Below are 27,905 nucleotides of genomic sequence, written 5' to 3'. Positions count from 1 at the left end.
TTAGCTTTTGCTGAGCATTCATGTTGATTAATTTACAGGAAGGTTATTCAACATGTTGGGTAATTGTTGTTCCACACTTGCCAGTGCATTTTCCTTATGGCAAAAAGTCTGTTGGGGGGGGGGATAGTTGTACACTACTGCCAAATCCACTTTAATTTCATATCCTGAATTTACCGGTACGCAGCTGAATTTCACCTGCAAAATAGAGACTGCCTAGAAGCGGACATAGTGTGTGTGTAGGGAGAGAGGCATATTCCTACCCTCTTCCATCATCAGACTCCACATTTAGAATTCAAATTGCCTTCTGCAGGAAATTTATTTGAGAAAGACACATTCTCTGGTCCTCTCATTTGGAGAGTGTGCAGAGTGTGGAGAGAAAGCAAATCAGGATTTTGTGTCATTAAGTGTTGGGGCTTTTTTAAAATAAACCTTTAAAGTAAAATCTTTGTTCTTGTGCAAAGAAGCAGCCCATCTCAGGACCCAAGGCAGGCCATCTCTAAGAGCCCAACATCAGGAAGTAGCTTTTGCTCTCTTGAAGTCCTCATTCCATTGATCAAGTGATCCTAGATTCCACTATGGATCTTTCTGCCATTGCATCAGAACTCTCTTACCTGTGCCATTCTACCTAAGAGAAAGCAGGGAAGTAGGTTGAGATAGTTTTGAGAGCGGCAGCATCAGCATCTGAAGGGCTAGTTCCGTTAGCATTCATGCATTCTTGGATGCCTAGTCCTCCTGACTGAACGGGACATTTCAGTTAAAACCCTGAAGTATGATCCTAAAGTTTAGATGGAGAGTACCATGCCTTTTTATTAAACACTGTGAATAGGCACAGGTATAGCACTCTTTATGCACATACCAAAGGCTTAAGTTAGAGTGGAGCTGGGTCATTCTGTCCTTGTAAAAGCAGACACAAACATGTGGTCTTTAAAAAGCAGCAAATAATTACTGATGGTTTTTTACCCATTCAGCCATGAACAACTGTCATAAAGAATGCTTATAACCATTATTATGAAAGAAACCCTGGTCTTAATGCTGCTGTGCTAGGTGATGATCTAACTTTTTTTAATTTTTTAAAAAATGTTTTAAAGATGTATTTTTAAAGATATTTTAAAGATGTTTTCAAAGATGTTTTGTTTTTAAGATGTTTTAAAGATGTACTGTAGTGTTTTTGTTTGCCCCACTGGGCTCCATCTGGAGGAAGGGCAGGATATACATTTAATTCATCATCATCACTCTCAGTATTAATACATTTTATATTGGCATACATTTATACACATTTGCACATAAAAAACACTCCTCTCTACATGAGTGAATGGCAAATGAACAAAAAATAACTGCTGTGTATGTTTATAATTGGTGCCCTATTTCAAAAGCTGTAAATAGATATCTTTCACACGCTATTCTTCACTCTTCAAGATATAATTATTTTCTGAAAGTACTTTTTGAGCGCTGGAAGTCTGTGCTGCCAGTTTCTGAAAGTTTCTGTACTGCCTATAATATTGTCTCTCTGCTTGGGAATGCCACTGCGACACATGGGGAGGCATACCTTTACTGCTTGCCAGTGCACATGTGCCACCATTGGGAAGGGATTATTATTTATTAAGTACCTAGTGTTGCACTTCATGCTGTGGAAACAAGTCCCAGCTCATGGTTTACAATCTAATCCTGTCAAAATATGGCTGTATACATGAGGCTGTAGGTTTTAAATAACTTAATCTATACAAACTGGCAGATGGCCATTTATCTAAGAGTGTTTTTCACAGGGCCAGTTCTCTCATTAGGGAAGCAAGGGAGCTGCCTCGGGCAGCCAATTTTGGGGGCTGTTAAAGTGTGTCAAGTTGTCCATTATTTCATTAATCAGTTTATTATGTATAGAATTTCTCCTGTAAGCTCTTCCAGGCAAGGAGATGCTTTCTTCCCCCTTCTTTGTATGTGACGTAGGTTGCCGGCTCCTACATCAGCTTGCTTGTTCAGTAATATCTTTAGCAGAGGCTGTTCTCTGGGCACCCCCCACATAAGAAGGTAAGGCACTCAGCAGATAGAAATGGAGCCTTTTCTGCAATGGCACCCCAGTTTTGCCACACCCTCCCAAGGGTTGCTCACTGGGCACCATCTATAAGTAGGTGCATGGGTTAGAATTGTTTTATTTGTCCAGGCTTTCAATGTATTTATTTATTTATTTATGTATTAGATTTATATCCCACCCTTCCTCCCAGTAGGAGCCCAGGGCAATGATTTTTGTTTGTTTTGCTATTTATTGCTTCTACTGTTATTTGGTTTTATTTGGTTATTTATTTGCTTATGCATTGCTGCTTATATGTTTATAAAATCTGTTTTAATGTTTTTATTGTTGTTTTTAATATTTATTGTTGTGAGAGGCAGTGTGGTATAGTGGTTAAGATGTTGGGCTGTGACCTGGGAGACCATGGTTAAAATCCCCACACAGCCACGAAGCTCACTGCGTGACCTTGGGCCAGTCACTGCCTCTCAGCCTCAGAGGAAGGCAATGGTAAACCCCCTCTGAATACCACTTACCATGAAAACCCTATTCATAGGGTCACCATAAGTCGGGATCGATTTGAAGGCAGCCCATCATCATCATCAATATTTATTGTTAACTGTCCAGGACATTTTTAAAAGAAAAGGCAGGGTATCTATTTTAAAATTAAAAATAGACTGAAGGTGTGGACCATAAATAACAACATTCTGACTATAGGAAGAGGGGATGCTCTGTGAACATTTACTCTTCATTTCACACAACTACAAAAGCTGACAGCTGAACGCTACTTCCTATATGATGCTCTATATATGCGGCTAGAGTTTAAATTGAGGCTGCTACCCGATGAAAGACATTGCAATCCTGTATGTGTCTCCTCAGAAGTAAATCCCATTGACTCCAGTGGAGCTTGCCTCTGAATAGACATACAAAGGATATTAGTTGATTAACCAGATGGATTCTAGTTTATTAATAGATTGACAAAATCTGCATCAATGTGCATATAAGAGGGAAAAACCTAAATGAAAAAAGCAAACAATTTTTGTTTTTTGTAGGTGCGCGGGTTAGAATTTTAGATGATGCATGAGTGTAATTACAGGCATCATCTTAGAAGAGGCGTTTCCCTGCTTTTTGCTTTCATAGTAAAGAATGTTTCTTAAGATGGTCCTTTCCATCTGCAATTTTTAAAAATACTTACTATTATTGCTGTTGTTAGGCACCTTGGGTGCTAGATGTAGAAAGGCGAGACATCAATTGAAATAATAAATCATAACTACTTGTATTGAAAGTTAATTTAAGTGTTTGCTGTCTGATCAACTGGGGCATTTTTTAGTCAGCCAGCTTTTAAAATCATCATTTAATCTAACCAATAATTTGATTAAACATTGCAGCCCTACTAGATATCTATAAAATCTGTGTTTGACCAGGAGGCTGCTTTCATTATAAATTGCTCGTGTGTTCCCCCCCCCCCCGAAAACACTCACACACTTTGTAAACTTGTCAAAACCAGAATGTTGTTGAAAGCTTCAGATTATTTAGGTGAAAAATACTTAATCATCATGAATTACTTTAGGGTGCACAGGAGAGCAAATTATTTAGGTAATGGAGCTGAAAATGTACATGGATTAGAATGTTATGCAGTCAAATAATTCCTGGTTTAATTCAGCTTCAATGCAAATTCTTATTTGTGCTACTAAATATGTATGAGTGTCATTGACTATGTATAACTACATGTTTAATCAATAGACTTAGAAGGAGCAACAGCAATGTTTCTGTCACAGATGATTGTCTTTGGTTAAGCGTGTGGCATTTCCTGATTTATATACAGAATGTCCCAGATTTGAACAAATATTGCTTTGAGGGTTATGAATACATCCCTTTTTTATTTTGGAAGCTTCTGTTTCTTGGGCTACCAGACAAATTTTGTATCACCAACTGCATATCTTCCTTGTGTGTATTTTTCATTGCACATTCTGGTCCTGGTTAGTGATGTGCTAGAATTCTGCGCGATTTGGATTTTGGTACTGAATTTTCCATTAATTCACTTATTCGCTATCATGGATTGGATTTTTCCACGGCTATTTTCGGAAACAGATTTTTTTTAAAGTGTCTAAAACTTGAAATTAATATCAATATTTTTATTGATATTTCTTTTAATTTATCAGTATTTTCTTTTAAAATATCGATATTTCCTTTGAAAATATTGATATTAATATCAAAAATTTTCCATGGGGGAAAAAAAGGGTTGATGAAAGCAGTGGCCTGCACACAAAGAACAAACTTGAATTGATACCAGCCTGGTAGGTTGACGGAATGCTTTTGAACCGGCACCAGCCAATGGATCCCATCCCTAGTCCTGGTAGATATTGATAATGAATGCTTTTGTTTTGGAGAAAGAGCTCCAAATTGGGGACTGTTAAAATACACCAGACAGATTTTGAGGTTGGTGATACAGCTGTATTGGGCTGGCCCATCCACAGTATGCATGAGTATTTCCTTTAGCTGTTGGAACAACAGCCTTTGTTGGCGTATCTCCTCTGCTCCTTCCTTCAGTGAGGACAACAGTGAACTAGAGAAAGGATGGAAGATGATGGTGATGTGGCTGGTTGTAGGAAAATGTGAGAAATGAAGCGAGAACTTAAAGTATTCATGACAGAATCCCCTTCAGGTTGTCCTCCAGACAAGAGCCACATCTGCACCATACATTTAAAGCCCTCGTAAAAGACTTTAAAAAGTCATAGCTTCCCCCAAAGAATCCTGGGAACTGTAATTTAATGGTGCTGAGAGTTGTTAGGAGACCCCTCTTCCCCTCACAGAGCAAATTAGTATTATGATTGTTCTATAAATTGTGGTGGTGGTGGTGTTCCTCCATTTATATCCCATCTTTCTCCCAAGGTGGTATACATGGTTCTCCTGCCTCTCCATTTTATCCTCACACCAATCCTGTGAGATAGGCTAGGCTGAGAGATTGTAACCCTCCCAAGGTCTCTCAGCAAGCTTCATAGCTGAATCAGGATTTGGACCCTGGTCTGCCAGGTCCTAGTCCAACACTGTAACCACTACACCACACCTAGCTCTCTTTAATGAGGAAAGGAAGGATTCCTAGAGAATTCCCAGAGTGGCTTAACAATCATGTCCTTTTCCCAGGGAACTCTGGGAATTGTTGCTGTGTGAGGGGAAGAGGGGTCTCTTGACAACTCTGAGCACCTTTCACAAATGACACTTCCCAGGATTCTTTTGTGGAAGCCATGACTGTTTAAATTGGTGTGATACTACTGTAAATGTATGGTGTGGATGGGGCCTAGGCTTGTGTTGCTTGGGCTTTGTAGTCTTCACTGCCTATTGTCGTAATCCAGTTGTACATTTTTGTGACTAATAGGTAGGTCCTGTCCCAGTCCTGGGAATGAATTTCGACAGAAAACAGTATTATGGCTTTGTTATGCTGATCATGTTGTAGTCTGATCTTTAGCTCCTCATTCCACCATGGCTATCTTATGAAGTCAGTGGATGTTACACAACAATCTGCCTCATGCTCCCATTTAGCCATACGATTAGCTCAAATCGTAAATAAAATTAGGTGCATCCTTGAAGTGTATGATAAAGGCCTTTCCAGGATTAGAGCCAAGTCTTGCAGCATTTAATGAGATGCTCTCCTGTTCCATACTGACTGACTGAACAAAGTTATAGAGCACCAGCTCAGAAACATCTATGCTTGCTCATCCTGTTGTACATAGGGCTAAAAGGAAAATAAAAATAAAAATTACAGTCCTATGAAAAGGTAACCCGAATTCTGTACTGTAAAAAACTGAATTCCACAACCTGAATTCCACAAAAATCTATCCGTTCTTATCTTAATTATTTATTCTCCTTAGATTAGTCATGGGGAGAGGCAAGGGGCTGGTGCTGGTCACTGGTGCCCCCTACACCAGGAAATCCTGTTCAACTGCTGTTTTGGCTGTTGAAGTTACTGCCCACACTTTTTCATTTTATCTTCACATCCATAAGCTAAGTTTTTTTGCCCCAAACCACATCCTGTGCTTTTTTTCAGCACTTGCATGGATCACCCCAAACCTGCTGCAATTTAACCGCTAACCTAAACTAGTGTGGTGGTGGGTAGTTGTTTGGAAGGTCTAGTTGACATAGTTATGTCTAGATCAGGTATCATATTTACCAGAGTCTCCATTCATCTGTTGCAAGTATTGTTTGTGATAGCTGCAAGGGGCTCCCATAACTGGAGAATGACCCCCTTTCCAGCTCTCTCCTTGCCTTGTATTCCTGGTAAGGAAAACTTGTTCGCTCTCCTGGTGCCTCATTTTTTTTCAGCCACCAGAGAGGCAGAAAGAAATCAGGCATTTGAGAGGTTTTGCTTTTCCTCATCTTCTATGGTCTGGCTGCTTCCTACTGCATTTAAGAGAATAGCTCCATTGCCTCGTCTTCTTTCTCTCTGTTGAAGAAATAGTAGAGGGTTGATTGGAGGGTGAGTGGTTGATGGCGACTCTCTCCTTGTCAGGAGTATATCCCAAGAGGGTCCATGAGAATCTGAGGATTCCCCCCATCCCATGTCATAAAGACTGTCAGAATTCCAGTGTGAGTGTGCCTCTGTAAATGTATGTTTAGGAAAACAATGTTTGAATATGTGAGTCAAAAGAAGTCCATACTCCATCTTGGCTTATTGGACCTGTGATTCGGGACAATTTTAATCTAAAACTATATTAGGTTAATTAAATCTCCATCCCTAGAATGGAATTACCATATTTTGTGTAATTTGGAAAACATTACTGTTTGGTTATTAACAAACCAATTGGCTTGACTGAGTAAGCAGTGCTGCTTTGCAACCTCTGCTCATTTCTGGAGGAGCTTGGGTGGGCGGATTGGGCCTACTAGCCCTACCTCACAATAATAGTGAAACAGACTTGGAAATTTGGGTCTTGTTTAAACAGACAACACATTTCCCACTGGGTCTTGTTTGCATATGAACAAGATTTGAGCAAGTGCTTATTTGCATACTGAACATGAAAGCGATAAGTGGGGGAAACACCCTAATTACTCCTCTCTGCTTTTTTAAAAAAGGAAACATGGCATTTCTTGCAAGCAGTTTTACATTCACCAGATAAGAAACATGTATTTGCCCTTTACAAGGCAAGCAAGGAGATGCAGAGGACTCCTGACAAGGGGTCTCTTTTTTAATTAGATGAGATCCCCCCAGTGGAGCTGGGTAGGAGAAGGACACCAAACATCCTTTGGAAGAAAAGCAGGCTATGCTACAACTTTAGCAGTAGCAAAGCAGGACATACAGGCAAAGATCCTGTTTCTGATAACTCACATGCTGCCAGAAATGCATGGCTTAGCCCAACTGCTGGGTAAACCCTGGGAGGTGGGAAACAACAGCCATCAACAGCCTGAGCTGTTCCTGCAACTGCTGTCCCAACTCCAAGGTATGGTGATGGATCCAGAGACACTGAGGTGGTTTTGCCCATGCCGTGGTCCACTTTGTGTGAGGAAGTACAGGTGGGCCCCGCTTATACGGCAGGTTCTGTTCCGGACTGTTGCCAAAAAGCAGAAACCGCAGAAAAGCGGAACTCATTGAAGATAATGGTGTGTGTTGCACGAAAATGATGCAAAAATGGTGCGCAACAAGCAAAAAATGCCGTAAAAGCGGAACAAGCTCCTTAAAGCGGGGACTTTCCCTAATTGAAAGCCGCCGCATTACGGAACGCTGAAAGGCGAAGCGCTGTAAAGTAGGGCCTGCCTGTATGGAGCCTACACACACATACACCTCACATCTAGGGATCTTGCCTGACACCCCAGGTGTAAATGACAGCTACAATTGTGCCATAGGTTTTTTATACCAGCAGTCCATCATCAAACCCTCCAGATCTCTCCAAAAGTGAGGCATTACAGTTGTAGCCACTGTCAACATAGAGCGTATCAGTTTCTTATAAAGAATCCCTTTGTTATCTCCTCAAAATAAATTTAGCATTGCTAGTTCCAGGGTAAGATTAATTTTTTGGCCAGTTTTTTTTAATAATTTCTTCTTTTACACAAGTCTAAAAATGTTGCACTTTTATACAATCCCACCATAAATGCTTATAAGAGCCCACTACACTGCACTTTGTCCAACAGTTTGGGGAAGAGGTTTTATTGATTCATGCTAATTTAAGGGGTGTCGTGTACCATTTTTGTATTATTTTTAGAGCTGTCTCACGAAATGTAGGAGCTGTTGATTTGCAGGGTAACTTCAGCCACATCCCTTTCTTTTCCTCTTCCTCTATTGTTATCCCAAACTCATGTTCTCAATATGTTTTTAGAAACATTTAATTCCCCATGTCCTTATCCAATAAGAATTTATATAGTTTCAAGGCTAATCCCCTCTCATTTGATTCACATTGTCAAATTAACTTCTCCCGTTGTTAACTCCTGGGTTCCTTGCATTTGGACCATCAGCTTCTGTAAAAAAGAGCTAAGCTAGTACCATAGGAGCCAAGGGAAACCCTTATCCCGAAGGTGTGTTCTCCAAATATCTCTTGAGATTGGCTGCTTATTAATACAGAAATCTTTCAGCCTGTACGGATTCTACTCTAATAGGATTGCTTCATCTACTTCCCTAACCAGTTTAAAGAAGTCTGGGTGAGAGCAAATGGGAATTAGTGGGGACAGTTTGAGTAAGGTTTCCTTCCTGTATTTCCATATTGTACAAATCTCGGTTAGTGTCGAATGTGTGGCACGTGCCCATTTTCTCCCTCCCTTCCTGACATATAGTGCTCCAGCTATTATTTATTTATTTATTTATTTATTTATTTATTTAATTAAGCTTATATACCGCCCGACTAGCAACAGCTCTCTGGGCGGTGAACATTAAAAATACAATAAAAATAACACAAAACTGTACACTAAACTGTACAGTCTAAAATCAAAATATAATAATTTACAATTAACAGGAATTAAAATGCCTCAGAGAAGAGAAAGGTTTTAACCTGGCGCCGAAAAGATGATAGTGTCGGCGCCAGGCGCACCTCCTCGGGGAGACCATTCCATAGTTCGGGGGCCACCACTGAGAAGGCCCTAGATCTTGTCACCACTCTCCGGGCTTCCCTATGAGTCGGAACCCGGAGGAGGGCCTTCGTAGTAGACCGTAGTGTACGGGCCGGTTCATATCGGGAGAGGCGTTCCGACAGATATCGTGGTCCCGCGCCGTATAAGGCTTTATAGGTAAGTACCAACACTTTGAATCTGGCCCGGAAGCATATTGGAAGCCAGTGCAAACGGGCTAGCACAGGTGTTATATGCTCAGACCACTTAGTTCTTGTTAGCAGTCTGGCCGCCGCATTTTGCACTAGCTGTAGCTTCCGAATCGTCTTCAAAGGTAGCCCTACGTAAAGCACATTGCAGTAGTCCAGACGCGAGGTTACCATAGCATGTACCACTGATGAGAGGTCCTCCTTACTCAGATAGGGACGTAGCTGGGCTACCAACCGAAGTTGGTAGAACGCATTCCGGGCCACCGAGGCTACATGAGCCTCAAGTGTGAGGGAAGAGTCTAAGATGACTCCCAGACTACGCACCTGTTCCTTTAGGGGGAGTGTAACCCCATCCAGGACAGGGTATATATCCACCATCCGATCAGAGAAACCATCCACCAACAGCATCTCAGTCTTGTCAGGATTGAGTCTCAGTTTGTTAGTTCTCATCCAGTCCATTGTCGCAGCCAGGCAACGGTTCAGCACGTCGACTGCCTCACCTGAAGAAGATGTAAAGGAGAAGTAGAGCTGCGTGTCATCAGCATACTGATGACAACGCACTCCAAAACTCCTGATGACCGCCCCCAGCGGCTTCATATAAATGTTAAAAAGCATGGGAGACAGAACCGAACCCTGCGGGACCCCACATTGGAGAACCCACGGTGTCGAGCAATGTTCCTCAAGCACTATGTTCTGGAGACGACCCGCTAAGTAGGAGTGGAACCACTGCCAAGCAGTGCCTCCAACTCCCAATTCCGCAAGCCTCTCCAGAAGGATACCATGGTCAATGGTATCAAAAGCCGCTGAGAGGTCAAGGAGAATCAACAGAGTTACACTCCCTCTGTCTCTCTCCCGACATAGGTCATCAAACAGGGCGACCAAGGCAGTCTCAGTGCCAAAACCAGGCCTGAACCCCGATTGAAATGGATCTAGATAATCGGTTTCATCCAATAGCGCCTGGAGCTGGTCAGCAACCACACATTCCAGGATCTTGCCCAGGAACGGAACATTGGCTACTGGTCTGTAGCTGCTGACATCCTCTGGGTCCAAGGAAGGTTTTTTCAGGAGTGGTCTCACTGCCGCCTCTTTCAGACAGCCAGGGACCACTCCCTCTCGTAAAGAGGCATTAATCACTTCCTTGGCCCAGCCAACTGTTCCTTCCTTGCTAGTTTTAATTAGCCAAGAGGGGCAAGGATCCAGTACCGAAGTGGTCGCACGAACCTGTCCAAGCACCTTGTCCACGTCCTCGAGCTGAACCAACTGAAACTCATCCAACAAAACATGACAAGACTGTGCTCTGGACACCTCAGTAGGATTAACTGCTATTAAATAGGAGTCTAAGTCCCGGCGAATGCATGAGATCTTATGCTGGAAGTGTTCAGCAAATTTATTACATCGAGCTACCGATGTATCTGCCGTATCTTGTAGGCCTGGATGAAGTAGGCCACGAACCACTTTAAAAAGCTCCCGTGGGCGTGAGAGAGATGACTGAATAGTGGCGGCGAAATGTTATTTTTTTGCCGCCCTCACCGCTCCTACATAGAGCTTAGTAGAAGCACGAACCAGCTCATAATTGCATTCGTCGGGAGTTCGTCTCCATCTCCGCTCAAGCCGCCTCCTGTCTTGTTTCATCGCTCTCAGCTCCGGAGTATACCAAGGAGCTGTATGAGCTCTACATAGGAGAGGGCGCGCAGGAGCGATCGTGTCAACAGCCCGGGTCATCTCTGTATTCCACAGATCGACCAGGGCTTCGACAGGAGCGCCAGTCTTATCAGCCGGAAAAACCCCCAGAGCCTTTTGAAAACCTTCAGAATTCATTAGTCTCCGGGGGCGGACCAATTTAATAGGTCCCCCACCCTTGCAGAGGGAAAAGGCTACTGAAAGTCTAAACTTCAGCAAGCAATGATCTGTCCATGACAACGGGAGAGATGTAAAACTCCCCACATCCAGATCACTATCCCCATGTCCAGTAGCAAAGACCAGGTCAAGAGTATGCCCCAATGTATGTGTTGGGCCACTAACATATTGAGACAGCCCCATGGTTGTCATGGCGGCCATGAAGTCCTGAGCTGCCCCAGACAAAGTAGCCTCAGCATGAATGTTGAGATCTCCCAGTACTAATAGTCTGGGGGATCTCAACAGTATCTCCGAGACCACTTCCGTCAGCTCAGTTAGGGAAGCCATTGGGCAGCAAGGTGGGCGGTACACCAAAAGGATTCCCAGTCTGTCCCTCTGGCCCAGCACAAGGTGCAAACACTCCAGACCAGTGATTGCATGGACATGGTGCTTGGTGAGTGAGATGGAACTCTTATAGACCACAGCGACCCCCCCTCCCCGACCCTCAGATCTACCATGATGCTGAACCAGATACCCCGGTGGGCAGAGCTGGGACAGACTAACTCCTCCCTGTTCGCCCACCCAGGTCTCGGTTATACATGCCAGATCGGCCACCTCGTCCACAATCAAATCATGGACGAGGGAGGTTTTATTATGTACCGATCTGGCATTAAAAAGCAGCAACTGGAGATCTGAGAGTTGGCTGATAGGACAACCAACAACCCTGCGGGTATGAGAAGGACCAGAACGCGGCACAGCCACTACATGTCTGGGCTGCGTTCTCCTTACCTGGCACGTCCCTCTCATATCACCATACCTCCCTCTACCCGTCACTACATTATTATAATGTTTTGATTTTTTTTTCCAGTTTGTACTCAGTGTATTTCATTTTTAGAATCCAGAAAGGAGGGGAGATGTCTGATCTGATACGCTTCATAATAGAGACGCAGATTCAGGACTCCCCACCCTCCATCTTTAGCTCCCCTGTACCTGAGATTTTTGGCTGTCCTGGGATTTTTAGTTTTGAAAATAAAGAATTCCATTTTATGCTGCCAATGTTTCAAACAATTAAAAGGGATCATTGTGGGAAGAATGTAGACTAAATATGTGAATTTAGGAAGAACATTCATTTTGATAAGAGCTATTCTACTGGAGAGAGACAAGGTCAATCTAGACCATTTCCCCAGGTCTGCTTTTGTCTTTTTCCATAATGGGACATAATTGTATTTAAAAGTTCTATTAAGATTTTTAGCAATTTGGACCCTAAGATACCAAAAGTGGGCATAAACCAAAGGGATTCCAAGGTTCCTCAAAATCTTTGGGTATCTGGGTGTGTGAAGGAACATTAGATCATAAAAATTTACCCATACACCTGAAACTGATTCACATTTCTCCAACTTCAATTTTACGTGTAACATAGAGATCATTAAAAGTAAATCATCAGCATATAAACTTAATAAATGTTCCTCCTTGCCCACTTTGACTCTGTTAATATCCTCATTAATTCACAATCTGTCTTCCAAAAATTCAGTAACCAAAATAAACAAGGGGCATAATGGGCAACCTTGTATAGTGCCCGCATGTAATTTTATCTCCCTAGTTTCCATATTATTGAACCATATCTTAGCTGTGGATGATGCATATATGGATTGTAATGCTGTATTTAATTTGGGGTCAATTTGATAAATGTTTAATGAATTTAATAGGAACTGCCAATTTGCATTATTGAAGGCCTTGAATATCTCAGTAGCTAACAAAGCAAGGGGAGAATGATGCATTTTACAAAACTTCATGATATTGACTAATCTCCTAACTGGGTTAGCTATATAGCAACCGTGGATGAAGCCATATTGATCCAAATTCACTAGATTCTGAATTACTAATTTTAATATGTTAGCCAAAATGGTGGTGAAAATCTTATAGTCGGTATTAAGTAATGAAATTGCCCTATAAAGATTGGGGAAAGAGGGATCCTTACCAGGTTTATGTGATTGAGAGCAAGTCGGGGCAGCCTGGAGCCATTTACAGTCAAATTAAACAAACTTGTCATAGTTGGCAGTAATATGCTTTTATATGCCTTACAGAAATTACTGGTATAACCATCTGGCCCTGGACCCTTATTTGGTTTCAGCCCCTTAATAACCTCACTTATTTCCTCATTCTCTCATTCAACAATCTTTCCTCTTCCGATAAACTGGGAAAGCCAGAAGTTGTCTAATGTTCCTGTATCACTCCGTTATCTCTGATCTTATGTTCATATAGTTGTTCAAAATATGCTGCCAGGGACTTACTATAGATTTGTTGTCATTAACCAATCCATTCTGTCCTATTTTAAAGGTTCTAATTATGTTCTTCCTCTTTCTCTTTTTTGCCTATTTGCCAGGATCTTTGAGCTTTTCCTGCCCCCTTCATAATATTTCTGTTTAACATATAACATGCTCACCATTGTGTCATCTATTTCTGCTAACTCTGAGAACCCATCTGTTTGTATACATCAGGGAGTAAGGCCAATTCCTTTCCAGTCTGCCCCTTTGTTATTTCTTAACACTTTTTATATAGGACTATTCACTTATGCTAATCCCCCATGCCACTGCTTTCAGAGCCTCCTACCTGATTTCCTCTGCTACATTTTCTCTGAAATAATTATTTAAACTTTCCCTGATTTTTTCCCTATTCAGTGATGAAGACACGAGCACCGGGTTAAGTCTTTAGCTGCTACGCCTTGATTCTCCCAGTGAATCGGCTATAATCATGCTTACTGGAACATAGTCTATGACCTGAGTTGCCCCTGTGGCCACTCTTTGTACCCAGTTCAGCAAGGAGTCTGAGACAGTGAGGCAGTCCAGCCTTGAGAATGAACCATGCAGCCTGGAATAAAAAGTGTGGCTAAGTTCCCCAGGCTTTATCTCGGACAAGGCTTCCCTCAGACCTTCCTTATGTAACATATTTATAAATTTTTGTGTTTGATTTCCCAATTTGGGGGTCGCTCTTTCTCCGCCAGCTTCAACCCCATCCCTTCTTTTCCTTCTCTCTGCCCTCTTTCCAGCAATCCCCTGCAAGTTTTAACTTTGTGTCACCCCAAAAAATAACCTCTGTTTTTGTGAAGTGTCGCAATTGCCCCATCATTTTGTAGAAAAAAGTTAACTGACCCATATTGGGTGCATAAAATGTGGCAAAAGTGACCAGTGGTGAATTATTCAGTATCCCACAGAAAGAAATCTCCCTTGACTATCCATCCAGCTTCTCTTTGGTTCAAAAAAGATATCCTCATGAAACAAAATTGCCACCCCTCGCCTTACTGCTTCCTTTTGCCAAATATTTCTGTTTCTAGTGCTTGCTATTAAGAAATGTGTCTGTTAACTTGGCCTTGTGTGTTTCTTTAACGCTTTTGGTTTTAAATCCCATATCAACTTGTAGGGTCTTATGTCATTTGATTACTGTCCCTAAACCTTTTATATTCAGGATAGTGATCTTTATATCATTCTCTGTAGTATCCATGTTAACTTTTGTCTTGATTCACCTGTTTGCCTTTTGGAGGTGTTACCTATCCTTCCCCTTGCGCTAATGCAACATTCCCACTTCCCTTCTATCCTTCCTTAGCGCAGCTTGTCTCCCCTTCCCCCCTTCATTTACAATAAACTCCAGCTGTGCCTGGCCCCAAAATATTGGGCTTGGCAGCTATGTAGGCATGCCCCTTCCCGATATTCCTGAGCAAATTTCTGCTTTACTCAGGTTCTTTAACTTACCACGCTAACTACCATACCTCCTATCCAGGGGCTTATAACACTGGGGCTAAATTAAATCTATTATATGAAGTGTGTGAATATTCTGACTTAGTTCTTGTTAAGTCCGCCGCAGTCGAGTAGGAGACTCCCATCAAGCCCCTTTAGCCATAACAGCATAATTTCAACCCACCAAAAAATGATTAACAAACATAAATTTGCTACCGGGCCAAGTTCAAGGTTTTAGTTTTGGTGTACAAAGCCCTATAGAGCTCGGGACCAGGATACCAGAAAGACCATCTTACCCCTTATATACCCAGTCGATCACTGCGCTCTGCAGGTGAGGGCCTCCTGCAGATACCATCTTATCAGGAGGTTCGTTCTGCACAATATCGGAAACAGACCTTTAGTGTGAGGGCACCTACCCTGTGGAACTCCCTCCCCTTGAATATTAGGCAGGCATCATCTCTGTTATCTTTTTGGCGCCTTTTGAAAACTTCCTCTTTTAACAAGCCTTTTAAGTTGAGACCTATCCCAGTCTGTGTCTGGTTTAAAATTGCTTGTTAATATGTTTTTTAATAATGTCTTTAACCCTTTTTTAAAAGATGTTTTCAAAGCTTTTTAAAAAAATGTTTTTAACGTTGTTTTGTTTTAATGTATTTTAAGGTCTGTTTTTATGATGTTTTAAAGTGTTTTTAGCGCTTTTGTTTGCTGCCCTGGGCTGCTGCTGGGAGGAAGGGTGGGATATAAATAAAACAATAAATGAATGAATAAATAAATAAAATAGCACATTCTCTCCGTCTGTAGTCAGCTCTGATCACTGCCTCTGCTGCAGTCTCGATATTATGTGTATTGCATTGTTCTCTTCTGATTTTCACCGGGAATAGATATTGAACACACCAAAGTGGGTTACAAGGATTTTGTTTTTCTTCTGATTATTTGAGCTTTGCCAGTTTTAGTGCCTTCTTTGTTAGCAACAGAGCAGGTAGCAAAGGATCTAAACCTAGGTGGCTACTTTCACATCTTAATTTACCGCAGAGAATGAACTTGTGTGTTTGAAATGTGTCAGAAATTGCCTTGCAATAAATTACTTTATGTACCGGGTGGTTTCTGCTCTGTGCATCATGTTGCCATGTGATGAAATGCATTCTTATTTCTTTGGCCAAAATAGGAACTCTTGGGTCCAATGTCTCTTGGCTTTGAAATGCTAAATCTGAGAACGTTGTGAGTTTTTAAGTACTTTCTCAAATGGCCCATTTTAATAACCTGAACGCTATTATATAACAAGTAACCATAAATTAGTACAAAGTCCTAGGGGAACCCTCCCAGTTCAGCAATGAATAGTTAATGTGGTAGAATGTTGAGCAGGTTATTAGTTTTCACTGTACAAATGCTGATCAGGGAATGCTTTTTATAAGGTGTTTAAAAGAAAATATAATTAACTGGTTGCGTGCTTCTGTTGCAGCTCAAATTGAAATTATTCCATGCAAGATCTGTGGAGATAAATCATCAGGAATCCATTATGGTGTCATTACCTGTGAGGGCTGCAAGGTAAGCTTTTAAAATTTAAATATAGTGTGAACATGTGTTTTTGGCGTGGAAACTTTCTTTATGCAAGATTATATGTTTACTTTTGCATCCAGTTAATACTAATCAATACAATTAGTAAACCATCATAGACAAGGTTTGTCATTTTTTCCCCACTAAAAGACATTTGTCTAAATTCACACTGTTTACATTCCCAAATCATACTGCAGGAGGGTTGAGACTGGTATTTATTGTGGGTATATTCTGCAACACATGCTTGACACAATAATAGTCCAGTAGTGATGGATTTATTCAACTTTAGTTGCTTCTCCTATGCTTCTTCAATACTACCACATTATTGCTGTCTGGAGGTGCTATAGTTTAACAAAAGTAGACAAAAATAAACCAAAACATTTGTGGTATCAATTGTTACAGGATTTCAGCAGTTATGGGTTATGCACTGATTAGAAATGTAACAGTGTGACTACTCCAAAACACCCTTGTTGGCATGTGCCAATAGTATTGAAAGAAGGATTGGATATGACCGGCCCAACTAGCATCATGAGAACAGTCACAACAGGCTTCAGTAAAATTTAGTCCTGTGTGTTTTGCTTCCTGCAGCCCTCTCAACGACTGTCTTTTTCTTCCTTTAAAAAGATCATATGGAGGATACAGAGCCAAATTCAGATTCAGACCCTTTCCTGTGAAGATTGTCTCTCACACAGACACTTTTTAAATGCTATTAACTTCTGGGATGCCTTTGCATCAGGCTCTCAGTTGAAACCTACACCGCTTTTAATCAGAGCTTGGAAAAGTTACTTTTTTGAACTATAACTACCAGCAGCCCCAGCCAGCATGGCCACTGGATTGGGCTGATGGGAGTTGTAGTTCAAAAAAGTAACTTTTCCAAGCTCTGCTTTTAATCTGCTAGAAAGCACTATTTTTTTATACCTCTCACCACTCATATCTTAGGGAGAAGAAACACAAGCCACAAGGGAGCTTTAAGGCTTGGGGCCACCCATCTCCCACTTGTTCCAGCTATGTTTCTGGATCTTCCTTGGTAATCTGGTTATGGAATTCTTTGCATGTAACCATGCAGATGCTGTTGGAGGTCACTGATTCATAGGGTTGCCATAAGTCGTAATCGATTTGAAGGCACATAACAACAACAAAAAACCATGCAGTCATAGGCTGACTCTTTGGTAGAAACATGGGTGCAATCTATTACTAGTACCTGGTCAGACAGCTCTCATTCTAAAATAAAAGGATGTCCTTAATGGCTTGAGACCTGGGTACTTGAAAGTCTATGAAGCTGCCCAGAATGATCAGATCTAGGCTGAAAATCCTTCTGCTGACATCTCCACCTTCACAGGGACTTTTCAGGGATGGTCTCCTGGTTATGGAGTATCCTGTCTAGTCTTTGGCTGGCTCTCTTTATTTTCTTCTTCTTTTCCATAGACAACAGGACGAGACCTCTTTATTTTACAAGTCTTATGATGAGTGTTTGGTGGCCCTGACTGCCTCCTGTTTAACAGTCTGCACAACTGGGTGAAAGTTTTCACCCATCCCTATGATGCAAACCAACCATGATTGCTGAAGCATGCAAAAAAAACAGTCAGGGCTAATCAAATCAATATGAATCAAGTTCATATTCACTCTTCAGCATGCATTAACATTTAAACTCGAGATTCCGGGACAAAGCGGAATAGTACCAGACACACATGCTAAACAACAAGTTACTTAATACTTCAACTGGGAAGTTCTAGGAGGATAGGCTGACAGACAGACAATTTACAACTTTCTCCCTGTGTGACAAAACAGAATTAAACAAAGTCCAACTTGGTGTGGCCAGGGGCTTAGTCATTCGGGGTCTTGGAAGGTTGTAGACCCCTTACTTTTTTGGGAGCAGGATCCCAGCCAGATCCCTATGTATGAGCCAGTCAACATGAAAGCGGTGCGTATTAGCCACTGAGAAGAGTCTTTGTCCTTTCGTGCTGATTGGAGCCAATCAGAGTGATTCTGTTTCCTGACTCCTAGCTGAGCAGAGCAGAGCAGAGGGAGCTGTCTCAGCTGGTCCACATGAGAGCAGAAACAAGCAAGCCAGCTTTCAGAGAGCGAGTGAACAGAGCGAGCAAACAGGGAGAGCAAACAGGAGTTTGACAAAGGAGCTCGACAGGGGAGGTCAAGGGTCAGGTCCCGAAAAATAAATAAATAAATAAATAAATAAAATATTTGTGTATTTGTATATGTTCAGTTTGGTCTATGACCGTAAATAAAATAAAATCATCATCATAATAAATACTAATTCTTCTTGTACAGCGTACTACATACTAGTGTGACTCTCAAGGTTACCCTGAAGTAGGACAGGACAAAGCACAGGCCATTCCAAAACAAGTCGTTAGAAAGAAACAAAAGGTAGAAGAGAGTATGAATGGGAAGGATACTCCAGTGGTTGTGACCTGCAAGGTGTGTGCCATGTTTGTTTTCTTGCCTGAGAACAACATGGCATACACATGCAACAAGTGCAAGCTCATGGCGCTGTTGGAAGAAAAAGTGAGAGGCCTGGAACGACAGATGGCCACATTGAGGACTATAATTGAAGATGAAGAGTTCTTAGACAGAACTCTGGAACAACAGCAGCAAAGAGAAGTGGAGGTGGAAGAACAACAGCATGTGGTAGGAGAAGAGGAGACTGCTTTGGAGAGTAACAACAAAGTAGAGGACACTCTGTGGGAAAGGGTGACAGTTAGGAGCAGAAGAGCTAGAAGACACCCTTCACCAGTGGAACTATAGAACCGCTTTCAACCACTCGAGGAGGAGACTAGAGGACAGCCTGTGGTGGAAGAATTACAGGAGACCCTGTGCGACAGTGAGCAAGAGGCTGAAGCTCAATCAAGCAGGGGCAATGAAACCACACCCCACAACCACAAGAGAAGAGTACTAGTAGTGGGAGACTCCCTACTGTGTGGGATTAAAACCCAAGTATGCCGAGAAGATCTGTGGACTCACCAGGCATGCTGTCTACCAGGAGGATGGATTAGAGATGTGACGGAAGGGTTACCATCACTTATCAAGCCCTCCGACAGGTATCCCTTTCTCCTCATCCCTGTGAGAACAAATGATACTGCCAAACAGAGCTATGAAGAAATCACATCACACTTTGAAGCTTTGGGAAGGAAATTCAAGGACTTTGGGGCCCAGATAGTTTTTTCATCTAACCTTCCAGTACTTAGAAGAGGAGTAGAAAGGGAAAGGAAAATACTCCATGTGAATGAATGGCTACGAAGGCAGTGCCGACGTGAGAGATTTGGATTCTGGGATCACAGGCTATACTTCCTGGAAGATGGATTGCTGGCAAGTGATGGGTTGCATCTCACAAGGACTGGGAAGACTGTGTTTGGCCACAGCATGGAGAAGGTCATCAGGAGGGCTTTAAACTGAATCCTAAGGGAGACGGAGACGTAAACTTGGTGGTAACAACTGATGAAGGATTGTGCACAGTAATGGGAACAGAGAGATCGGCTGTAACAGAGACCAGTGACAGTCCTCAGAAAAATGTAGTAAGGAAGCCAAGCCATAAACACATGGTCTTCGATGTCTGCATACTAATGCGCAGAGCATGGGAAACGAGCAGGACAAACTTGAACTCTTAATACAGGAGGGTAATTATGACTTGATAGGTATAACTGAAACTTGGTGGGATGACTCCCATAACTGGAGTACAACAACTGAAGGATATAACTTGTTCAAAAAGAACAGAAGGAATAAAAAGGGAGGTGGAGTTGCGCTATATGTTAAATATATATATCCCTGCACAGAAGTACAGGAAGATGAGCTTGGTAGAGCTCCACTGAGAGTATCTGGATTAAAATTATTGGGGCAAGTAATAAAAGGAATGTGGGGCTTGGAGTCTACTACCAACCACCCGATCAAGGAGAAGACGAGAGTGTAACTTTTGAAAAGCAAATTGCCAATGTTTCTCAGCCAAAACTCAGAATGAGCTGAGGTTAGCGAGAGATGCTAAAAGGAACAAAAAAGCTTTCTTCAGGTATGTCCATAGTATAAGACAGAGAAAGGAAATGGTGGCACAGCTACTCAGTGAGGATGGCAAAATGATAACAGATGACAAAGGAAAGGCAGAAGCCCTCAATTCCTACTTTGGCTCAGTCTTCTCCCAAAAAAGGGTCTATGACCCTCTTGGGAAACATGAAGTAGAAGGGGCAGGATTGGAGCTTGAGATTGACAGACAAACGGTCAAGGAATACCTAATCACTTTGAACGAGTTCAAATTGGCAGGGCCCGATAAACTACATCCTAGAGTATTGAAGGAACTGGCTGAAGAACTCTCAGAACCACTGTCTATTATCTTTGCGTATTCATGGAGTGCTGGATGACTGGAGAAGAGCTAATGTTGTCCCTATCTTCAAAAAGGGCAAAAAGAAGGAACCGGGGAACTACAGACCAGTCAGCCTAACATCAATCCCTGGAAAAACTCTGGAGCAGATTATAAAGCAGTCAATCTGTAAGCACCTTGAAAGCAATGCAGTGATTACTAGGAGCCAACATGGATTTATGAAGAACAAATCCTCCCAAACTAATCTTATCTCATTTTTTGATTGGGTAACCTCCCTTGTAGACAGTGGGAATGCTGTAGACATAATATACCTCAACTTCAGCAAAGCTTTTAACAAAGTGCTCCATGATATTCTGATTAGTAAACTAGCTAAATGTGGGCTGGATGGAACAACTATCAGGTGGATCCACAGTTGGGTCCAGAATCGTACTCAAAGAATACTTATCAATGGTTCCTTCTCAAACTGGGCGGAAGTAACGAGTGGGGTACTACAGGGCTTGGTCCTGGGCCCAGTGCTCTTCAACATTTTTATTAATGACTTGGATGAGGAGGTACAGAGCATGCTTATCAAATTTGCAGATGATACAAAATTGGGGGGCACAGCTAATACCCTGGAAGACAGAAATAAAATTCAAAGGGACCTTGATAGGCTGGAGCATTGGGCTGAAAACAACAGAATGAAATTCAACACGGATAAATGCAAAGTTCTACACTTAGGAAAAAGAAACCAAATGCACAGTTATAAGATGGGGGCTACTTGGCTCAGCAATACGACATGCGTGAAGGATCTTGGAATTGTCCTTGATCACAAGCTGAATATGAGCCAACAGTGCGATGTGGCTGCAAAAAAGGCAAATGCTATTTTAGGCTGCATTAACAGAAGTATAGTTTCCAAATTGTGTGAAATATTAGTTCCCCTCTATTCAGCACTGGTTAGGCCTCATCTTGAGTACTTTGTCCAGTTCTGGATGCAGACAAACTGGGACAGGTTCAGAGGAGGGCAACAAGGATGATGAGGGGACTGGAAAGAAAGCCCTATGAGGAGAGACTGAAAGAACTGGCCATGTTTACCCTGGAGAAGAGAAGATTGAGGGGAGATATGATAGCACTCTCCAAGGACTTGAAAGGTTGCCGCACAGAGGAGGGCCAGGATCTCTTCTCGATCGTCCTAGAGTGCAGGACACAGAATAATGGGCTCAAGTTGCAAGAAGCCAGATTTCGACTGGACGTCAGGAAAAACCTCCTAAGTGTTACAGCCACACAATAATGGAACCAATTACCTGGAGAGGTAGTGGGCTCTCCGACACTGGTGGCCTTCAAGAGGCAGCTGGACAGCCATCTGTCGGGAATGCTTTGATTTGAATTCCTGCATTGAGCAGGAGGTTGGACTTGAGGGCTTTATAGGCCCCTTCTAACTCTACTATTCTATGATTCTATGAAAGCAGATGAGTCAGCTGCTGAGAAGACTCTTCTCAGTAGCTAAAATGCAGCGTCCCCTTTCATGCTGATTGCCTCCTAGGGACATCTGTTGTAGATGCAGGCAGCAAGGGAGACCAGTGAAAGTGTAAAAGGGTGTGTGACTGAGGGGGCGTGGTGTGGCTATAATGAAGAGACCCTGCGCTTCTGAATTTGCCACTACACTACTGGGTATGACTAGTTTCAAGGTTTGCTGAACTTAATTTTATTTATTTATTTATTTATTTTATTACATTTTTAGACCGCCCTATAGCAATAAGCTCCCAGGGCGGTGTACAGCATAATAAAACAGGTTAAAATACAAGTGGATGTAAATACAATACACAATAAAACATAATTAAAAATTTTCAAATTTAAATTCAGATTTTAAATTTTTTTAAAATGCCTGGGCAAAGAGGTAGGTCTTTACCTGGCGCCGAAAGGATAACAGAGAAGGCGCCAGGCGTATCTCATCAGGGAGGGCATTCCATAGTTCGGGGGCCACCACTGAGAAGGCCCTAGCTCTAGTTATCGTTCTCCGTGCCTCCCTATGCGTTGGGACACAGAGAAGGGCCTTCGACGTCGAGCGCAGCGACCGGGTAGGTACATAGTGGGAGAGGCGTTCCGCCAGGTATTGCGGTCCGATGCCGTTAAGGGCTTTATAGGTAAGAACCAACACTTTGAATCTGGCCCGGAAACATATTGGTAGCCAGTGCAGCTGGGCCAGGACAGGTGTTATATGATCAGATTTTTTAGTCCCAGTAAGAACTCTGGCCGCAGCATTCTGCACCAGCTGAAGTTTCCGAACCGTCTTCAGAGGTAACCCTATGTAGAGTGCATTACAGTAGTCCAATCTAGAGGTTACCAGAGCATGGATAACTGTGGCGAGGTTCTCCCTATCCAGATAGGGTCGTAGTTGGGCTACCAGCCGAAGCTGGTAGAACGCATTCCGTGCCACCGAGGCTACTTGAGCCTCCAGTGACAGGAGCGGATCTAATAAGACCCCCAAACTACGGACTTGCTCCTTTAGGGGGAGTGTAACCCCATCTAGGGCAGGTCGGACATCATCCATCTGGGCAGAGAGCCCCCCCACCAACAGCATCTCAGTCTTGTCACTTAACATGAAGGAGTGTTTTTTTGGGGGGGAGGTAAAATTGGAAGCCAAAATTCCTGGGCTCCTACTGGGAGGAAGGGTGGGATATTAATCAAATCAAATCAATCAATCAATCAATCAATGGCTTTATTAATCTTCATGGCCAATAGAGACCAGTCTATCACGTTTTTTGAATTCCACATAGCTCTCACTTGATTATTGCTTTCCCTCCGTAATCTACCTGAAATTCCTTTGGGTATATAAAGATTTATTGAAGCCATTCTAGCTCCCAAAGTGATTCAAGCTAATTACTGTTCTAACAGAAATAACTAGAGAAAAATGACTTTTGAACTTGCATATTCCTTCATTGACAAAGTTGCTCAAAATGTGTAGGCACCTGGAATTACTTCAGCAATTTTTAAGGCATTTGTTGCTCCTTTTTACATGAAGATGCTGCCCCCTTTTAACTGGGTCTGTTATGGAGGACAGCATGACCAAAAAAACCCCCCAAATATTTTTTGAGACTGCAATTATGGAGGCTTTGCTACCACCAGCAGCACTTTGTATTGTGATGTGATTACTTTTCACCCTGTGCTTGAAAAAAAATTGCAATCCAAGTATGCTTAAGCTGCTATTACTCTTGCCTACATTTAAATGAGTTTATTCTGACGTGCCTGTAATGTTCCTCCCCTGGCACCACCTGTCAGGCTCCCACCAGGGAGAAACGTAGTTTTTATTTTTCTTTAGCTCACCCTAGCACAGATCTCACAAGATCCCACTGCTAGGCAGCACCACCAGCCACTCCCTGTAAACAATACTGCTAGAGACTTCGCCTTGTCTCCCTATGGCTTATTGTTACTTTGTGTCTGGGTGCCCTTGCCGTCCACAACCCCCCTGTATCTTTGTCTATAAAGCATACAGCCCTGGGTTGCCCTGGATACTTGATGATACACTATCTCTTCTCCGCTGCCACCATTTGATACTGTTTTTCTCCACCTTGGTAAATACCCTGCCCTCCCTTCTGGTCTGTGAATCCCCAGCCAAGGATCAGGCTTTAGGTAAACCAATAAAAGTATTTATTTGATAACACCAGGAAATAACAAGATTACTTTAGGAATGTTCAGCAAGCGTATGGTTTCATATAGTGTCACTCTTTATGTTTCCAGTCTTATATATTCTGTCTAAATACCAGCCAAATATAATCCAACCCACAACCAACTCCAATCCACACTCCACAACTAACTGCCCACAACTCCCCCACAAAACAGAACCCTGAACCAGCTGTCATCCTCTCATTTATACCTTCAGCCATTCAAACACTCAGCCAGTAATCATACAGCATTCTCCAGCATTCTAGCCCATGTACTCCCCCCTCTCACTCAGTCACTTACCATATATCACTTAATAAACCCGCACTTACCATATTTACAGATATTAAAACACAGGGACATCACAGTGCCCTTTGAACTTCCCTGTAGTACCTTTTTCAAAAAATAGTTTACTACTGACTAGATTCATATGGCTGTTGTTCCCTGGGTGGCTTACAAAACAAGATGTAATACTATATTAAAATATGTGATAACAATTAAAATATATTTTCAAAAACACTAAAATACACAATAAATATCTATTGTCTGGCAGAGGAATACAGAATAACTTAGCAGCTCACTTTACAAGATTAACAATGAGAGCCCAGATTTTGTTTGTTTAAAATGATGAACATCCTTGTGTCAAGTTCGGTTTTGTTGCTTCTACTGCATTCTGTTCTGTAGAGGTATGTCAATTTTTGTAGGCATTGTAGCAGCAAAGCAGGCTCCTGCCAAAGGAAGACAAGCTTCACTTTGCTTCTGCCGTTTCCATACCAGTCCCTAGGTGGAAGGCTTTTTTTTTAATGCTAATTGCTGCTGGATTGGGGGGGCATTTTTACTGAGGCGGCGGCTGAGGGGAAGGCTCAAATCTCCCTGTGTGCTGTGGTGCAGTTGCCCCTTCCCCTGCACCTGGTATCTAATGCTTTAAAACCATGATATGGTTGTTAATCACATCTACACCTATAACATAGAAAAGACTGAGCACATTGTAACAGTTTTATGTTCATTTATTCAGTTTCCTCTGTAATGTCGTCTCAGGACATTTATAACCTTAAGATCTGTGAATTTTTGCTGAAGATTCCAAAATGGACATATAAGTCTGCATACATCTGAAGTCCTCAGTTTGGCACATTAAAATTAAATTGAACTGTAAAAGCTCTGCTTAGCTGTTGGAATTAACTTTTCACGTGTTTACTTGGCTTAGATTTTAAATATCTGACCAGTAAATTCTTTAATAGGACAACAAATGACCTTCTTTGTGTGTGTTGGGACAGATTCCTATGTTCATTTCAGAATTCTCTAAGTCAATACAAAATTAGATGGTTTCTGGCTGATATTTGTTACCTATAGAGTGTTTTTATATGCATTAGTAACAAGAAGGTTATGTGCTATTTTTTTGACCCAAAAGGGTTGAGTGCCAATTGGTTTTTATAAAAATACAAATTATTTCAGGACCTTTCCATTTTAAATGTGATTTGCAGTTCTGAAATGTTAAATGCTTAATGTACTCTTGAATTTTCTTGGTTTTTTATTTTTTTAATATTATGGCTATTGGCTACAAATAATACAAACCCGGCTGACTGACTAATCACATCATTAATGTAATGTGTAGTTAGGCCCTCTGCTTCTCCCTGTTTCCGCTGGAGTCTATCCACCTGTGCTGGTCTGCAAGAGCTCCTTCTCTGTCCTCCTGAAACATCCTTCTGAACAGTAGTATCCAGTTCCCACAGCTATGCTGTTTCCTTGCTTCACCCTTGCTCTGGCAAGCATTCCCCAGACTTAAATGCTCCCTGTGGTACAGTGCATGTTATAGTGGCAGCATTATGTATGTGTGTGTGTGGGGGGGGGTCTTGTACCTCTCCTTGACAGGAATAGTAAGTCTGCCTGGTCCTTGCTACATAGGATATATGTTGGGTGCCTTGCCCAAAAAAGTTCAAACTTTTTTGTATCAGAAAACGTGCTCCATTTCTTCTGCTAAACAGAAATACACTTGATAGGTTTACGTGGCAATAAAATTGTGTTCTGCTGCATTTCTCTTGGAAGGTTTGTTGGTTGTATGGTTTGTAAATGTGCCAGAAAGGAGGGAGCAGCAATCAAACCAGGAAAAAATTATTCTGTCATTTTGGGGCTTTAATTCTAAGGAAAGAGTGTGGTGATGAAAACCAAACCCACAGTGAGGCAGATACCGATTCGATGGTTTGCACCATAGGGTAAAGGGAGTTAGAACAAGAGATATATATGTAATCTATTTGGCCCATCTGTTGCATGAAACTTGAAGCTGGGCACTTGCCTACAGAGGTTTGTGTTAAAATAAACTCTTTTGGGCAGGGATGTCAAGAACATGGACTATGTACTGCCTTTTGTTGCTGGGATTTTTGCAACCAATGCTGGACTCAGTGAATCTTTGTCTGATCCTAGAAGGCACTTCATATGTTTTTAAGCAAGAGTGGATACTTTGAATATCTTTTAACATATTTATTTATTTATTTGGGTATCTTAATTAAGATATAACTTAAATATGCACTCTGCTTTGTAAATGTTAAACACGCAATGGTGAACCACAAGATCTCTCTTTGGGCATTCACGAATGGGTGAAGGGACTCTTGCACATAGGCAAGCCCTGACCCCAATTGTCAATGTGCATGCCACCCATGCTCCCACGCAGCCAGTGTCCAATCATTGTCAGGCTGAAGGTGCCAAATGCATGTATGCATGCACAACTGACGCAGCTTGTGCCTCAACATGGCTGGCACACATCAGTGTTGAAAGGGCAGGGATAATCCCTTCACATATTCATATTGAATGCTTGAAGAAGACTAGGGATTGTAGTAAAAACTGTAAACCATGCAAAACTGAAGCAATAAACAATCACTGGTGCAACATCCACTTGGAATCAAGAATTCTAAGTGAAATACTTTTTCCTTATGTGCTGCATGATCCCACATTTTTGTGATCCAGAACCCAAATTTCTTCAATTAGAATGAGTATTTTTGTTTATTTTTTTGCTTGGTTTAAAAATAAATTCTGTGAGTTTAGTTTAGAACATACAAAAGAATGAGGAGGCGGGAGGGGGAATTCGCTTGATTCCTAATTGGCAATTACTAGAATATTGTAAAGCGTAATGATACGTGGAAATGTGTAAGTGTTAGCCATAAATCATGGTATTATGAATAAGCCTTTGTTGTCACAGACTGGTGTGTATCCCTTCCAGAGTGCCTGCCATTAGGATACAACAAGGCAGCTGTCAGCTGTTTTCTTGTAATTAAACAGCCAATGAGCAGCTAATTAAGACATATGTGTATACAGAAGTGGAAGTGGGCATGTTAATGAACTGTAGGAATCAATTCATTAAATGAAAATTGTCAAAAGACCAAATATGAGCTTAGTAGTTCAGGTCTCTGGCAGGCTCAAAAAGCAATGGGAAGGGGAGCATTAACTGTCATCCACAAGGCATAGATTGGCATTTCTTTCGTTTTTTTCCTTTGAGGATATAAAGTAAACAGATCAGTTCACTTACAATATTAATAATCTTTATGAAAATTTATGCCATTAAATTTAGTGTTTTTTGTAGAACTGTTTCAGGCTGACTAGGAAAT

At 41.8% G+C, this 27,905-nt stretch overlaps 1 protein-coding gene across 2 annotated transcripts in view; it reads left to right on the top strand.

Moving 5' to 3' along the window:
* RORA (RAR related orphan receptor A) overlaps positions 1–27,905 on the top strand; it is a 127,936-nt gene that overhangs the window by 58,243 nt on the left and 41,788 nt on the right. For both annotated transcript variants that reach the window (XM_061594806.1, XM_061594805.1), the window contains exon 2: positions 16,258–16,343. In XM_061594806.1, coding sequence (XP_061450790.1) covers positions 16,258–16,343 — 86 coding nt within the window. The remainder of the gene's footprint in view (positions 1–16,257; positions 16,344–27,905) is intronic.

The sequence above is a fragment of the Rhineura floridana genome, chromosome 14 (assembly GCF_030035675.1).
Source record: "Rhineura floridana isolate rRhiFlo1 chromosome 14, rRhiFlo1.hap2, whole genome shotgun sequence".
Taxonomy (NCBI): domain Eukaryota; kingdom Metazoa; phylum Chordata; class Lepidosauria; order Squamata; family Rhineuridae; genus Rhineura; species Rhineura floridana.
Note: the sequence above shows the minus strand (reverse complement) of the source record. Positions and strands in the feature narration are given on the sequence as shown.